Here is a 14,478-nt window from a genome sequence, read left to right on the forward strand (position 1 = left end):
TCATCCATATGCTTATCCAATAAATTTTTAAATGCCCTCAATGTTGGCGAGTTCACTACTGTTGCAGGTAGGGCATTCCACGGCCTCACCACTCTTTGCGTAAAAAACCCACCTCTGACCTCTGTCCTATATCTATTACCCCTCAATTTAAGGCTATGTCCCCTCGTGCTAGCTCTCGCTGTCTACCCTATCTAACCCTCTGATCATTTTGTATGCCTCTATTAAGTCACCTCTTAACCTTCTTCTCTCTAACGAAAACAACCTCAAGTCCATCAGCCTTTCCTCATAAGATTTTCCCTCCATACCAGGCAACATCCTGGTAAATCTCCTCTGCACCCGTTCCAAAGCTTCCACGTCCTTCCTATAATGAGGCGACCAGAACTGTACGCAATACTCCAAATGCGGCCGTACTAGAGTTTTGTACAACTGCAACATGACCTCATGGCTCCGGAACTCAATCCCTCTACCAATAAAGGCCAACACACCATAGGCCTTCTTCACAACCCTATCAATCTGGGTGGCAACTTTCAGGGATCTATGTACATGGACACCGAGATCCCTCTGCTCATCCACACTACCAAGAATTTTACCATTAGCCAAATATTCCGCATTCCTGTTATTCTTTCCAAAGTGAATCACCTCACACTTCTCCACATTAAACTCCATTTGCCACCTCTCAGCCCAGGTCTGCAGCTTATCTATGTCCCTCTGTAACCTGCAACATCCTTCCGCACTGTCTACAACTCCACCGACTTTAGTGTCGTCTGCAAATTTAATCACCCATCCTTCTGCGCCCTCCTCTAGGTCATTTATAAAAATGACAAACAGCAACGGCCCCAGAACAGATCCTTGTGGTACGCCACTCATAACTGAACTCCATTCTGAACATTTCCCATCAACTACCACTCTCTGTCTTCTTTCAACTAGCCAATTTCTGATCCACATCTCTAAATCACCCTCAATCCCCAGCCTCCGTATTTTCTGCAATAGCCGAACGTGGGGAACCTTATCAAACGCTTTACTGAAATCCATATACACCACATCAACTCCTCTCCAAGACCTTACCCACCACAGACGTTAGGCTCACTGGCCTATAGTTACCGGGGTTATCTCTACTCCCCTTCTTGAACAAAGGGACCACATTTGCTATCCTCCAGTCCTCTGGCACTATTCCTGTAGCCAATGATGACCTAAAAATCAAAGCCAAAGGCTCAGCAATCTCTTCCCTGGCTTCCCAGAGAATCCTAGGATAAATCCCATCCGGCCCCGGGGACTTATCTATTTTCACCTTGTCCAGAATTGCCAACACTTCTTCCCTACGCACCTCAATGCCATCTATTCTAATAGCCTGGGTCTCAGCATTCTCCTCCACAATATTATCTTTTTCTTGAGTGAATACTGACGAAAAGTATTCATTTAGTATCTCGCTTATCTCCTCAGCCTCCACACACAACTTCCCACCACTGTCCTTGACTGGCCCTACTCTTACCCTAGTCATTCTTTTATTCCTGACATACCTATAGAAAGCTTTTGGGTTTTCCTTGATCCTACCTGCCAAAGACTTCTCATGTCCCCTCCTTGCTCGTCTCAGCTCTCTCTTTAGATCCTTCCTCGCTTCCTTGTAACTATCAAGCGCCCCAACTGAAACTTCATGCCTCATCTTCACATAGGCCTGCTTCTTCCTCTTAACAAGAGATTCCACTTCTTTGGTAAACCACGGTTCCCTCGCTCGACCCCTTCCTCCCTGCCTGACTGGTACGTACTTATCAAGAACATGCAATAGCTGTTCCTTGAACAAGCTCCACATATCCAGTGTGCCCAACCCTTGCAGCCTACTTCTCCAACCAACACATCCTAAGTCATGTCTAATGGCATCATAATTGCCCTTCCCCCAGCTATAACTCTTGCCCTGCGGGGTATACTTATCCCTTTCCATCACTAACGTAAAGGTCACCGAATTGTGGTCACTGTTTCCAAAGTGCTCACCTACCTCCAGATCTAACACCTGGCCTGGTTCATTACCCAAAACCAAATCCAATGTGGCCTCGCCTCTTGTTGGCCTGTCAACATATTGTGTCAGGAAACCCTCCTGCACACATTGTACAAAGAACGACCCATCTAATGTACTCGAACTATATCTTTTCCAGTCAATATTTGGAAAGTTAAAGTCTCCCATAACAATTACCCTGTTACTTTCGCTCTTTTCCAGAATCATCTTCGCCATCCTTTCCTCTACATCCCTAGAACTATTAGGTGGCCTATAGAAAACTCCCAACAGGGTGACCTCTCCTTTCCTGTTTCTAACCTCAGCCCATACTACCTCAGAAGAAGAGTCCCCATCTAGCATCCTCTCCGCCACCGTAATACTGTCCTTGACTAGCAGCGCCACACCTCCACCTCTTTTGCCCCCTTCTCTGAGCTTACTAAAACACCTAAACCCCGGAACCTGCAACAACCATTCCTGTCCCTGCTCTATCCATGTCTCTGAAACGGCCACAACGTCGGAGTCCCAGGTACCAACCCATGCTGCCAGTTCCCCTACCTTATTTCGTATACTCCTGGCATTGAAGTAGACACACTTCAAACCACCTACCTGAACACTGGCACCCTCCTGCGAAGTCAAATCTGTGCTACTGACCTCTATACTCTCAATCTCCCGTACCCCAAAACTACAATCCAGGTTCCCATGCCCCTGCTGAATTAGTTTAAACCCCCCCAAAGAGCACTAACAAATCTCCCCCCCAGGATATTGGTGCCCCTCAGGTTCAGATGTTGACCATCCTGTCTATAGAGGTCCCACCTTCCCCAGAAAGAGCCCCAGTTATCCAGAAATCTGAATCCCTCCCACCTGCACCATCCCTGTAGCCACGTGTTTAATTGCTCTCTCTCCCTATTCCTCATCTCACTATCACGTGGCACGGGCAACAACCCAGAGATAACAACTCTGTTTGTTCTCACTCTGAGCTTCCATCCTAGCTCCCTAAAGGCCTGCCTGACATCCTTGTCCCCTTTCCTACCTATGTCGTTAGTGCCAATGTGGACTACGACTTGGGGCTGCTCCCCCTCCCCCTTAAGGACCCGGAAAACACGATCCGAGACATCACTTACCCTTGCACCTGGGAGGCAACATACCAAACGTGAGTCTCTCTCGCTCCCACAAAATCTCCTATGTTCTCTGTTCTATGTGGCAGATGGATTTCAACTCGGGAACTTTTGAGGATCATTTTGGACCAGAAAAGGATAGATCTAAATATTATTTAAATGGTATAAAGGTAGGAATAGTGCAAGTGAAATTAGATAGATGGGTCCACTAAGGTCAGGTACAAAAGCTAACGGAATGCTAGACTTTATATCTAGACTGCAATATTACAATCCAATGGTAACTATACAATAAGAACAAGAAAGCAAGTCTTGACTTCTTTGACTCCAAGTTTATTGTGTTGAGCAATCACTTCTCCAACAAAACAGTGCCATCTGTATCCCCTTCATGCAATCTATTAAATAATAAGTGCAATCTATTAAACAATTCAAACTTTTAAGTACTCAGGAACATGAACTCTTTCCTAACATGCAAGAATCTAAAAAGGAGAACATTTTGCTGGAGCTGTAGAACGCTCTGGTTATACACCCATCTGGAGGATTGTGTACAGTTCTGAAAACTGCACCTCAGGAAGGATATAATAGCCTTGGAAGGAGAGCAGCACAGATTTATTTGAATGTTAACAGGTTAAATTAAGAGGAAGTATTCCCTGGAATATAGATTAATGGATGATTTTATTGAGGTGTTTAGGATTTTGAAAATTACTGATAGGCTGAATAAAAACCTTTCCCACTGATGAGATGTGTAGGAGAAAATTGGGAAACATTGATTCAAGTAATGGATGACGGGAGAGAGGAATTTTCTCCAACATTCAATTCAATTCATACATTTAGAAACACATGGGGTGAAGATGAAGACCGTTTGACCTATTGTGTCTTTAAAAATAGTTTCCACACATCTTTAAACGAGAGATTGATAGCGTTTAGTACACAAAGATGATGAATGACTATGGAGATTATGATGTATGGACTGAAGATACAGATCAACCCTAAATTCATGGGATGATGAAGGGCTGAATGGGTTCCTCCTATTCTGATATTCCTTTGTGTGAACATCCAGGATTGTCAGGCAGCAAAGAAAAAACTGACACACAGTAACTTGTTGCAGTTTATGAAACAAAGCAACTTCACTCAGTTAGATGGCAGACTGAAAAATACACCAGTTAATATATTTCTATCATATTTCCCATTAATCAGAATGGAGAGAATATTAGTGTGTAGCAGCAGGAGTACTCTCCATCATCAACATTGTTATGTTTAGTGATGCATCTTAGTGCTGACAAACCGCAGTTGGATTTTGTACCTATGGAGACCTGTGTATTCAAACAGGAGATGAATGGAAGGTTAGTGTGACATAGTCAGACATAGCAGCACTCCAGACAGAAATGGAAGAGCTCATTTAGACAGAATGGAGTTTTCAGTTGCGTCATTTCAAGCACTCGTTCACACTGGAATAGAAGGAACAATATAAAAATACTGAAACTTATATCCATCTCGAGAGAAAAATCACACAATTCTGGGATACAAATAGTGTTCTACATCTGGATTAATGTGCAGAGTCCTGTCTGTACCCACAATATGGAGGAACTCTCCCTTGACTGCATGGTGTACTTTGTGATAGGGGCTTAGTTGAATCTGCAGTGATCAGTAATCAAGCTGACACAAGCAGGCCACTCCCCTGATGACCCAGTGATTCTGAGGCTGGTCTGATGGTAACTCAATGGTCAGAACATAGTTGGTGGAATGACCGGTGGTGGAGAGATTCCCTCTCCGAACACTAGTCTTGTAAACTGTGGAACAAAGAAATGCAAAATAAATCAATCAATGTTTCTCCAGGCCTCAACATTAACATCCACATCGGCAATGTCTGGTAAAGGAGGAACAGTCTATTCCAATATTTAGATTATAATCATACAAACAATTAGGAAAATCTTTTCAGAAAGTAAAAATGAAGCAGCCATTTTCTTCTGTATGGTAATTTAGTGATGAGGATTCATCAAATTAAATTGCACCAACTAGGAGAAAATTGGAAAATTATACGTACCCAATTCATTTTTTCCAATCCACCTAGCCGGCGCATCTTTGGATTGTGGGGGCAAAACCCACGCAAACACGGGGAGAATGTGCAAACTCCACACGGACAGTGACCCAGAGCCGGGATTAAACCTGGGACCTCGGCGCCGTGAGCAGCAGTGCTAACCACTATATCAATTCATTTTATCGGGGACAGCGATGCAATAGAATTAGTTTGTGATTGATACAGGGTTGGGGTGGGGGGGGGGGGGGGGGGCGGAGAATGGGACAGTGGGATTAGTTTGAGATTGATATGGGTCTAACGGGACAGCGAGGCAATGGGACTAATTTGCGATTGATACAGGGTTATGGGGTAGAATGGGGCAGTGGGATTAATTTGGGATTGATACAGGGCTATGGGGGACAGTGGAGCGTGGAATTTGTTTGGGATTGATACAGGGCTATGGGGAGAGTGAGGCACTGGTATTAGTTTGGGATTGATACAGGACTATGGCGGAGATGGGGGCAATGGGATTAGTTTGTGTTGATACAGGGCTATGGGGAAAGAGTTACAGTGGGATTAGTTTGGGTTTGATACAGTGGGATTATTTTGGGATTGATACAGGGCTATGGGGAAAGAGTTAGACAGTGGGATTAGATTGGGTTTGATACAGTGGAATTAGTTTGCGTAGATACAGGGCTATGGGAAAAGAGTTATAGGGGGACTCTATTCAACTGTGTATAAAGGGTTGGTCTCCATTGAGCATGGGATGTACCGGGACTTCTGTAAATAAACCAAGTTTTTTATTCTTACTCCGTGGATACCCTGTGTCCTTATTAAATTGGCAATGAGGAGTAAACTGGTTTGCCATCGACACTACAACCTACTAGGCTGAGCCACTTCCCCGATTTTCTGGACCCAAGTTGGAACCAATTATTTCTCCATGCCTCTGTTTGGGCAATTGGATGTATTTGACGCCAGTGTTGAAGACTAGAATCTGTACGCGGAAAGGATGCGTTACTCCTTCCGGGCCAACAACATCACTGAGAATGAGCGCCAGATGGCCATACTGTTGACGGCCTGTGGGGCACACACGTTCAGAGTGATCAGGACTTTTATGTAACCGGCAGCATCAGATACACATTCATTCGACTAAATTTCGGGCACTTGTGGCGCAACATTTTAATGCAACCCCGCCAGTGATCGTTCAAAGGTTTTAATAGAGGTCCCTGGTGAGTCCGTCACCGTGTTCATATCACAGCTAAGGAAGATAGCCGCGTTACGTGAGTATGGAACTGCTTTATCTGACATGCTCCGCAATTGTTTGGTCTGCGATATAAATAATCTGGAGACACAAAGAAATCTGTTGTGCAAAACATCCCTGACTTTTCAACAGGCGCCATAGATATTGTCCTGAGAAAGGGCGGAATGTGGCATCCAAACGATACAAGGGATGGAGGTGAACGTTTTGGGGCATCGCCTGTTATTATATCCCCAAGGTCGGACCAATCGCTGCATCGACTCCGGTCTCGAGACGAAGGGTCAGCTGTCGAGATGTGGGGCTTCTTTGACTTGGCTGAAGGAGATTCAGACCCGTGTGCGACATGTCGGTGCCAATCTAATCATGACCGTAGGCAGCAGGACGGCCAGTGCTCCAGGCGCCCCGGTCGAGGTAGACGTCAGCCCAAGGCCGGGCCTTACGTCTGGGCAATCCAGAAGAGGAGAGGATGAGGCTGAGTTGTCGTTAAACTGTTTGCTCTGTGTGGCCCATATTCGAGTTCCGATACAGATGAATGGCCATATGCTCCAAATGGCATTGGACATGAGTGCTGCTGTTTCAGTGGTGGCGTAGAGCAGCTTTGATCTTATTAGACGTGATGTGCATACTTTCACTTTGGCTGACACGTTTGGCTACTTATACTGGACAGCGACTGAATATTGTGGTGATGATGCTTACTCGGGTAGTATTTTTTTATAAATGTTTTTTATTGGGTTTTTGAACAAAGTATATTTACCGTTATATACACAGAATAAAATTTATAGATATAGAAGAGAAGAAAACAAAAGAAAAAAAAACTGGTAGGATATTGTGCACTAAGTCAACAACAGCAACTCTGTACAGTTAGCAATATTATGTTTAACACAAGTAGGCACCTGTTTGTGAGGGGGGGGGGGGAGAACTGGGGAGGTATGTATACATTTGGGTGCCGGACAACCAATTACATTGGTTATGTCCAATACAGAGAGGGCAATACGAGCATGGATCTGGTGTTGGTGTTGTTACTTGCTTCTCCCGGACGGTTTTTGCTACCGTTGTCGTCTCACGTTCACCTCCGCTTCACCCATTCGCCCCGTCTTTCGCCCGTATTTTCCTTGCTCTCTGTTACTGTATTTGCCAAGTTTGTTGTTGTTTCCCATGCTCTCCTTCTGGCTATCATTCCCTTGAACACGGCCACTTTCGGGCATGGCTCCACCCTGATCCCCACCACTTTGGACATTGCCTCAAAGAAGGCTGTCCAGTACCCCGCAAGTCTGGGGCAAGACCAGAACATGTGGGCGTGGTTGGCCAGGCCTCCTTGGCACCGTTCATATCTATCCTCCACCTCCGGGAAGAACCTACTCATTCGGGTTCTTGTTAAGTGGGCTCTATGTAACACTTTTCATTGCGTCAGGCTGAGCCTTGCGCACGTGGAGGTGGAGTTGACCCTATGCAGTGCTTCGCTCCAGAGTCCCCACCCTATTACAATCCCCAGGTCCTCCTCCCATTTCTTTCTTGTTGCGTCCAGTACGATGTTGGCCCTTTCTATCAGTCGCCCATACATGTCGCTACAGTTCCCTTTATCTAGGATGCTTGCGTCCAGTAGGTCTTCCAGTAATGTCTGTCATGCGGTTGTGGGTATTTCCTTGACTCCTTTCGTAGGAAGTTTTTGAGTTACAGGTACCTTAGCTTATTCCCCCTGGCTAGCTGGAATTTCTCCGTCAGTTCGTCCAGTGTTGCGATCCTGCCGTCCGTATATAAGTCCCCGGCTGTCAGTGTCCCTCCGTCCTGTCCCCACCTTTTGAAGGTGGCGTCAGTCAGTGCTGGTGTAAACCTATGGTTGTTCCAGATGGGAGCTTTGTTTGACATTTTGGTCAGGGCAAATTGCTGCCAATTGCACCCTTCCAGGACTGGAGGGTGGCTATCACCACCGGGCCGCTGGAGTGTTTTTTGGGTGGGGATAGGAGTGCCGCCGTGGCGAGGGCCCGGAGAGGTCCCCTTGCAGGAGGCCTCCTCCGTGTGTACCCACTCGGCTTCTGGCTCCTTGATCCATCCTCTTATTTGCTCGGCTGTTGCCGCCCAGTGGTAGAATTGTAGGTTTGGGAGGGCTAGCCCCGCCCCCTGGATTTTGGTTTTTGTTCGACCTTCTTTGGGATCCTAGCGTTCTTCACCCCCCCCCCATACGAACGCCATGATTAGTTTGTCCAGTGCTTTGAAAAAGGCCTTGGGGATCTAGATCGGAATGGATCTAAACAGGAAGAGGTACCTGGGCAGTACGTTCATTTTGATTGTCTGAACTCTCCCCACGAGGGGGAGAGGGAGCGCGTTCCATCTTTGCAGGTCCTTTTTTACTTCCTCTGTCGAACTGGTGAGGTTCCATTTGTGGATTCCTTTCCAGTCATGGGCTATTTGGATCCCCAGGTAGCAGAATTTGTGTCGGGCTTGTTTAAACGGCAGTCCCGTTAGTGCTGCCCCACCTACTTGTGGGTGTACTGGGAAGATCTCACTTTTGCTCATGTTAAATTGTAGCCCGAAAAGGTGCTAAACTCTTTCAGGAGCGTGATGATTCCGTCCTTGCTGCTTTGTGGAGGAGCAGGTCATCTGCATAGAGTGAGACTCTGTGCTCTCTGCCTCAACCTTTGGATCCTGCTCCAGCTTTTGCTGCTCTGAGAGCAATTGCTAATGGCTCGAACGCTGGAGCGAACAGCAGTGGGGACAGTGGGCATCCTTGTCTGGTGCCCCTGTGCAGCTGGAAGCATCGGGAGTTGGTGTTGTTGTTGGTGTTGTTGGTCCGTACACTCGCCATAGGAGCATTGTATAGGAGCTTTACCCAGGAGGTGAACCCTGTTCCAAGCCTGAACCGCTCCAGTACCTAAATGAGGTATTTCCATTAGACCCTGTCGACGGCCTTTTCTGCATTCAGGGAGACGGGGTCATTATCACGTTCAGCAGGGGCCTGATGTTCAAGGCCTTCTACCAAGGGCTAGCTGTTAGCCTGTCTACCTTTGACAAAACATGTCTGGTCCTCTGCGACCACCAGCACGGAGTGATTTTGGTCACTATTTTGGCATCTGCGTTCAGCAATGAGATGAGTCTGTATGACCCACATTCCGTTGGGTCTTTATCTTTCTTAGGTATTGATGTGCCATCAATTGTACGCGAGACGAGTGCTTTACAAAAGTCAGGCCTTAAATATCACCACAGGTATCAGCGAGATTGAGGCCTGTGCTAGCGTGGGTGGCAATGTGTCCGTAGCTAGCGAGTCTGTGAACATCTCCCGCAGGTGCGGGGCCAGTGCAGTCGCAAATCTTTTGTAGAAGTCCGCCGGGAACCCGTCTGGTCCCGGCGCCTTACCCGTCTGCATGGAACTAATGCTGTCCATGATCTCTCCCAGTGCTAGTGGTGCTTCCAGGCCCCATTTTCTGCCCTCCCCCATGACGGGTATATTCAGTCCATCAAGGAACCATTTCATCCCAGACTCCCCCCGCTGAGGGCTCTGAGCTGTACAGCCCTTGGTAGAAGGCCTTGAAGGTTTTGTTAATCCTCTCTGGTTCTGTTTCCAACGTGCCTCTGGTATCCCTGATTTGTGCAGTTTCTCTGGTGGCTGCCTGCTTTCTCAGCTGGTGTGCCAACAGGCGACTGGCTTTGCCTCCGTGTTCGTATAGGGTCCCCGTGCCTGGCGGAGTTGGTGGACTGCTTTTCTGGGGAAGAGCAGATCGAAATTCCTTTGTAGCTCTTTCCTCTCCGCCAGGAACTCTACGGTCAGGGCCTCGGAGTATTTACGGTCTACCTCCAGTATGGAGTTGACCAGCTGCTGCCTAGCCGCCCTTTCCTCCCTATCACTTTGCGCTTTGAATTTCCCCTCTTACAACGGCCTTTAGTGCTTCCCAGAACGTGGAGGGTGAGGCCTCCCCATTTTGGTCATTCTCGGTGTACTCTGCTATGACCTGTGATATCTTTTCATTGAAGGCCTTGTCAGCTAGTAGAGCAATGTCCACACTCCATGTGGGGCGTTGGCCCTGCCCGTCCCCAGTCTCACGTCCATGTAGTGTGGGGCATGATCGGATATCATAATTTGTCTAGCCCCGGAAGCACTGTTTTCCCCACCACAAAGAAGTCAATTCTGGTGTATACGTTGTCCTTCTGGCAACTCCTTCTCCTCTGGGTGGGTGAACCTCCAGGGGTCCACCGCTCCCATCTGTTCCATAAAGTGCCTTTGCCATGTTTGAGGTTTTCCCCGTTTTGGAGCTTAATCTTGCAACGAATGAACACATAGAATAGGACACAACCAATGAGCAGTCAGGACATTCAGGGGTGGCATCTCAGTATAAAAGGGATGAGGCACTCACACCCCACCTCTTTCCACAGACCAACATCTACAGAGTGAGACAGGGTATATCCTCAGCATCACACCCCAGCACGTGGCTTAGAGCAAGGCTGGTTCAGTTAGACTGAGTTACTACATTTAGATTAGCAGAGAGTCGAACTCATTGAGAACTGTGCTAATAGTTCAATAAAACACATTGAACTCACTTCAAAGTCTGGAGCATCTTTTACTCAAAACTGCATCAAGTGGCAACTTGCGTTATTCCAAATTACATAACAGAACAGATCTGTACGTTGTTGGATCCTGTACACAGTTGAGGTCCCCCCCCCCCCCCCCCCCGTTATTAGCCAGTGCGTCGTTTTGTCAGGGATTTCGGCCATGGTCTTTTTGATGACGCCCCTGTCGTCCCAGTTGTGCGCATACATGTTAACTAGTGCTACCGGTGCCTCATCCAGGGTCCTGCTGACCATGATGTACCGTCCCCCTGGGTCCGTAACCGTCTTTGTCGCCCTAAACATGGTCCTCTTGCTGATCAGTATTGCCATCCCCCGGCCCTCATCCCATAGCAGGTATGGTAGGTCTGCCCCTCCCAGCCCTTTCTTACCCAGGTGTTCTCTCAGGTGTGTCTCTTGGAGGAAGACTATGTCGGCTTTCATGTTTCTTAGGTGGGCCATTGAGTCTTCTTACGTTCCAGGTGACTATCCTGGTGGGGGGGGGGGGGGGGGGGGGGGGGGCTTCTGACCCCTCGCTCCTGTGGGATTAACCATACTTACCTTTTGTATGCACCCCTGCGCTCTGGGGTTTCCCTTTGTCCATGGGCCACCCGACATGTGGGTGGTCCCCTGCATTCTGGGGTCTCCCTTCGCCCAGAGACCGTACTGGGTGGATGTTTCCAGTGATTCCTTGTTCCGAACCCTTGGTTGTGGCACTTTTTAGCCTAATTGTTGTTCTCTTTCTAGCCTTGTCTGTCTCTCCTTCCCTGTGTTCCACCCACCCGCCCTGGTCCCTCCCTTTCCCCCCTCTCCAATCTCCTCCTCATTTGTCCCACTTTCCCCTGTTCCTATCCCCGTTTGCTCTCCTGCCTCTGTTGAGTAGTTCCCCCCTCCCCCACGCCTGGCGACGTCCCCCCTTTGGGGGCACGCAGCCGCTCTGCCTTGTTGCATGCCTCTGGCGCTAGCTTTCCTGCTAGTGTGGTGGCCCCCCCTCTCGGGAATTACTATTTCGCTTCTCCTTCGCCCGACCTCTGTGGTTTTCTGCCTGCTCTTCCCCCATCCCCTTCTCCACTACTCTCATTCCCTCGTGCTGGGTCCTGGTCTGCCACCTGAAGCGGTCCCTCGGGTAGTGGTTTGCTTTTTGTTCAGGGTGCGCTCGCCATTGGGGGCGCGGGGGGGGGCAACGGATGCCTGGTGTTGCCTCACGACCCCCCCCCCTCCCCCCCGTCGATGTGTTGTTGCCCCTTGCTGTCGGTTTTCCAGCCCGTGTTCCTTGACAAACTTGTTTGCTTTGGTGGGGGTTGTGAAGAAGTATTCTCTTTCTTGGTATGTGACCAGAGTTTCGCTGGGAACAGCATACCAAAACGCATGTCGCTCTTGTGATGAGCTGCTTTTGCTCTATTGAATTCGGCCCATCTCCTGGCTAGGTCTGCCCCAGTGTCCTCAAAAACTCTAATGAAGTGTCCTTCCCATTTGCAGGTTCTATTTTTACTGGCCCAGTGCAGGATTGTTTCCCTGTCTTGGCACCGGTGCAGTTGAGCTTTAACTGCCCTTGGTTGATCCCCTGCCTTGTGCTTCGGGCGCAGCGACCGGTATGCTCTGTTCATTTCTGGTGGGTTGGGGAAAGTTTCCTCTCCACTAAGTTGCCAAGCATCTCGGCCACGTAGGCCGTGGGGTTTCCATCCTCGATCCCCTCTGGTCGGCCCACTATCCTGACATTTTGCCTTCTTGAGCAGTTTTCCTTATCATCCATTCTGCCCTTCAGGCTCCCCTGCGTTGTGCCCAGTCTCGCCACCTCCTTCTCCAGGGCTATCTCTCATGTCAGTCGCGGCTTTTTCCAGCTCCTTAATGGTCGCCTCTTGGGCTTCCAGTTTCTTCTCTGCTCTGCCCAGGGCGAGCTGCACTCCGCCAGGGCCTTGACCATTGCTTCCTTCACCACGGTCTCCATGTCTGCTCTAGTCTCTGCCTTGTATTCCTGCTGATGTTACCTCAGCGCCTCGGCAAAGGCTGCCTTCCAGTTTCAGTTCCCCCCCAGCACAGGAGGAAAATGCTCCTATCTGCCCAGTTCTTTTCGTTGCGGCGAACCTTCCGCTTCGTGCGCCAGTTAGCTCGTCTGAGCGGGCTCGCTCATGGCCCCTTCTGCTTCTGGTGCCCTTTCTTCCCAGCTTTGGCTCCCTTCTAGCATTTCTTTAAAAATAAATTTTTTAAATGTTTTTTTTTGAAAAAAGGGGAAGTTCTTTTCTTTTCGCCTCACTCACCCACACATAGAGTCAGGAGGGTCGAGAGAGAGACGTCTGATTGGGCCGGGTGTCCTCCTTTGGTCCGCTCCCGCCATGTGGTCGCCGCCCGGGGGGGTGGGGGGTCGGTCTTTGCCCCTGGCTCCGCTCAGTCACCGCTTTGGTCCAGGGCGCCACTCTTCTTGCCCCGCATTCACCTACTGTGCCGGGGGTGCGGGACCAGTCCGGCCGGTTTGCACACTTCGGTGCAAGTTTTTTGGGGGAACGGGAAGCGACGGCGTTTTCCCCCTCCGGAGCTCCATTGCCCGCGACCGCTCTCTTCCCCCATCGGAAGTCCCTTCTTCCTTACTCGGGTAGTTTGTGGGCACCAACCGGTTCACCTTCCCCTCATTGTCGTGCAAGGAAGCAGCCCTAGCCTGTTGGGTCGTGATTGGTTACACCTGCTGCTGTTGGATTGGCAGCATACCCTCCAAGTGGGATCTGACGGTTTATGTGCCATACTGAACAAGTTTCCCGAGGTTTTCCAGCCTGGATTGGGTACAATTAAATGGGCCGTAGCCAAGATCCTGGAAGCCCAGCCCCCATATTTTCAGTCTGTGTCGATGCCGACATGCCCGATGTTGTATCTTCGGATTCAGACATCGAGTTTCAGATTCAATGGTTCAGCTGCCTCCTGCCGATCGTCCACCACGGTGTTCCTACCACAAACAAAGGTCCCTTTCAAGGTATACGCCACCTGATCACTGAGGCAGCCTTCTTCCATCTCTGTACTAATGCCTGATTTCTCACCTGGCTTAACTCATCTTCTGCTGACATTGTTACCTCTTGATTCCTCTCGTCTCCAGTCTCCCATCTTGTAACATAATTTTTATTCTTTTTTAAAACTTACAGTACTCAATTCTTTTTTCCAATTAAGGGCAATTTAGTGTGGCCAATCTACCTACCTTGCACATCTTTGGGTTGTGGGGGTGAGACCTATGCAAACACAGGGAGAATGTGCAAACTCCACATGGACAGTGACCCGGGGCCGGGATTGAACCCGGGTCCTTGGCGCCGTGAGGCAGCAGTGCTAACCACTGTGCCACCATGCCACCCATATCATCTACCATCATAAACATGAATTTATCCATATCTCTGCTTCCTGTTACCTGACACCAAATCCAATTTCACCCATCAGTCCTATGCTTGCTGATCTTCATTGTGTCTAGTCCCTTAAAATACCTCCAATTTAAAATTCACATTCCCACAATTAAGCCTTCATGTCTTCATCCCTCCTGAACTCGACTACATCCTCCAGCCCAATAGATCCACGTGAACTCTTTTGTCTGGCT

General features: G+C 48.8%; 1 protein-coding gene across 1 annotated transcript in view; it reads right to left on the minus strand.

The window, feature by feature from the left end:
• Positions 1 to 4,242: 4,242 nt before the first annotated feature.
• Positions 4,243 to 14,478, minus strand: part of LOC119973221 (dynein heavy chain 3, axonemal-like) — a 714,697-nt gene continuing 704,461 nt past the window's right edge. Inside the window, exon 69 of the mRNA XM_038810887.1 lies at positions 4,243 to 4,889. Within this exon, the coding sequence (XP_038666815.1) occupies positions 4,744 to 4,889 (146 nt within the window). The 3' untranslated portion in view covers positions 4,243 to 4,743. The remainder of the gene's footprint in view (positions 4,890 to 14,478) is intronic.

Source organism: Scyliorhinus canicula, chromosome 11 (genome assembly GCF_902713615.1).
Source record: "Scyliorhinus canicula chromosome 11, sScyCan1.1, whole genome shotgun sequence".
In the NCBI taxonomy this organism is placed as follows: Eukaryota; Metazoa; Chordata; class Chondrichthyes; order Carcharhiniformes; family Scyliorhinidae; genus Scyliorhinus; species Scyliorhinus canicula.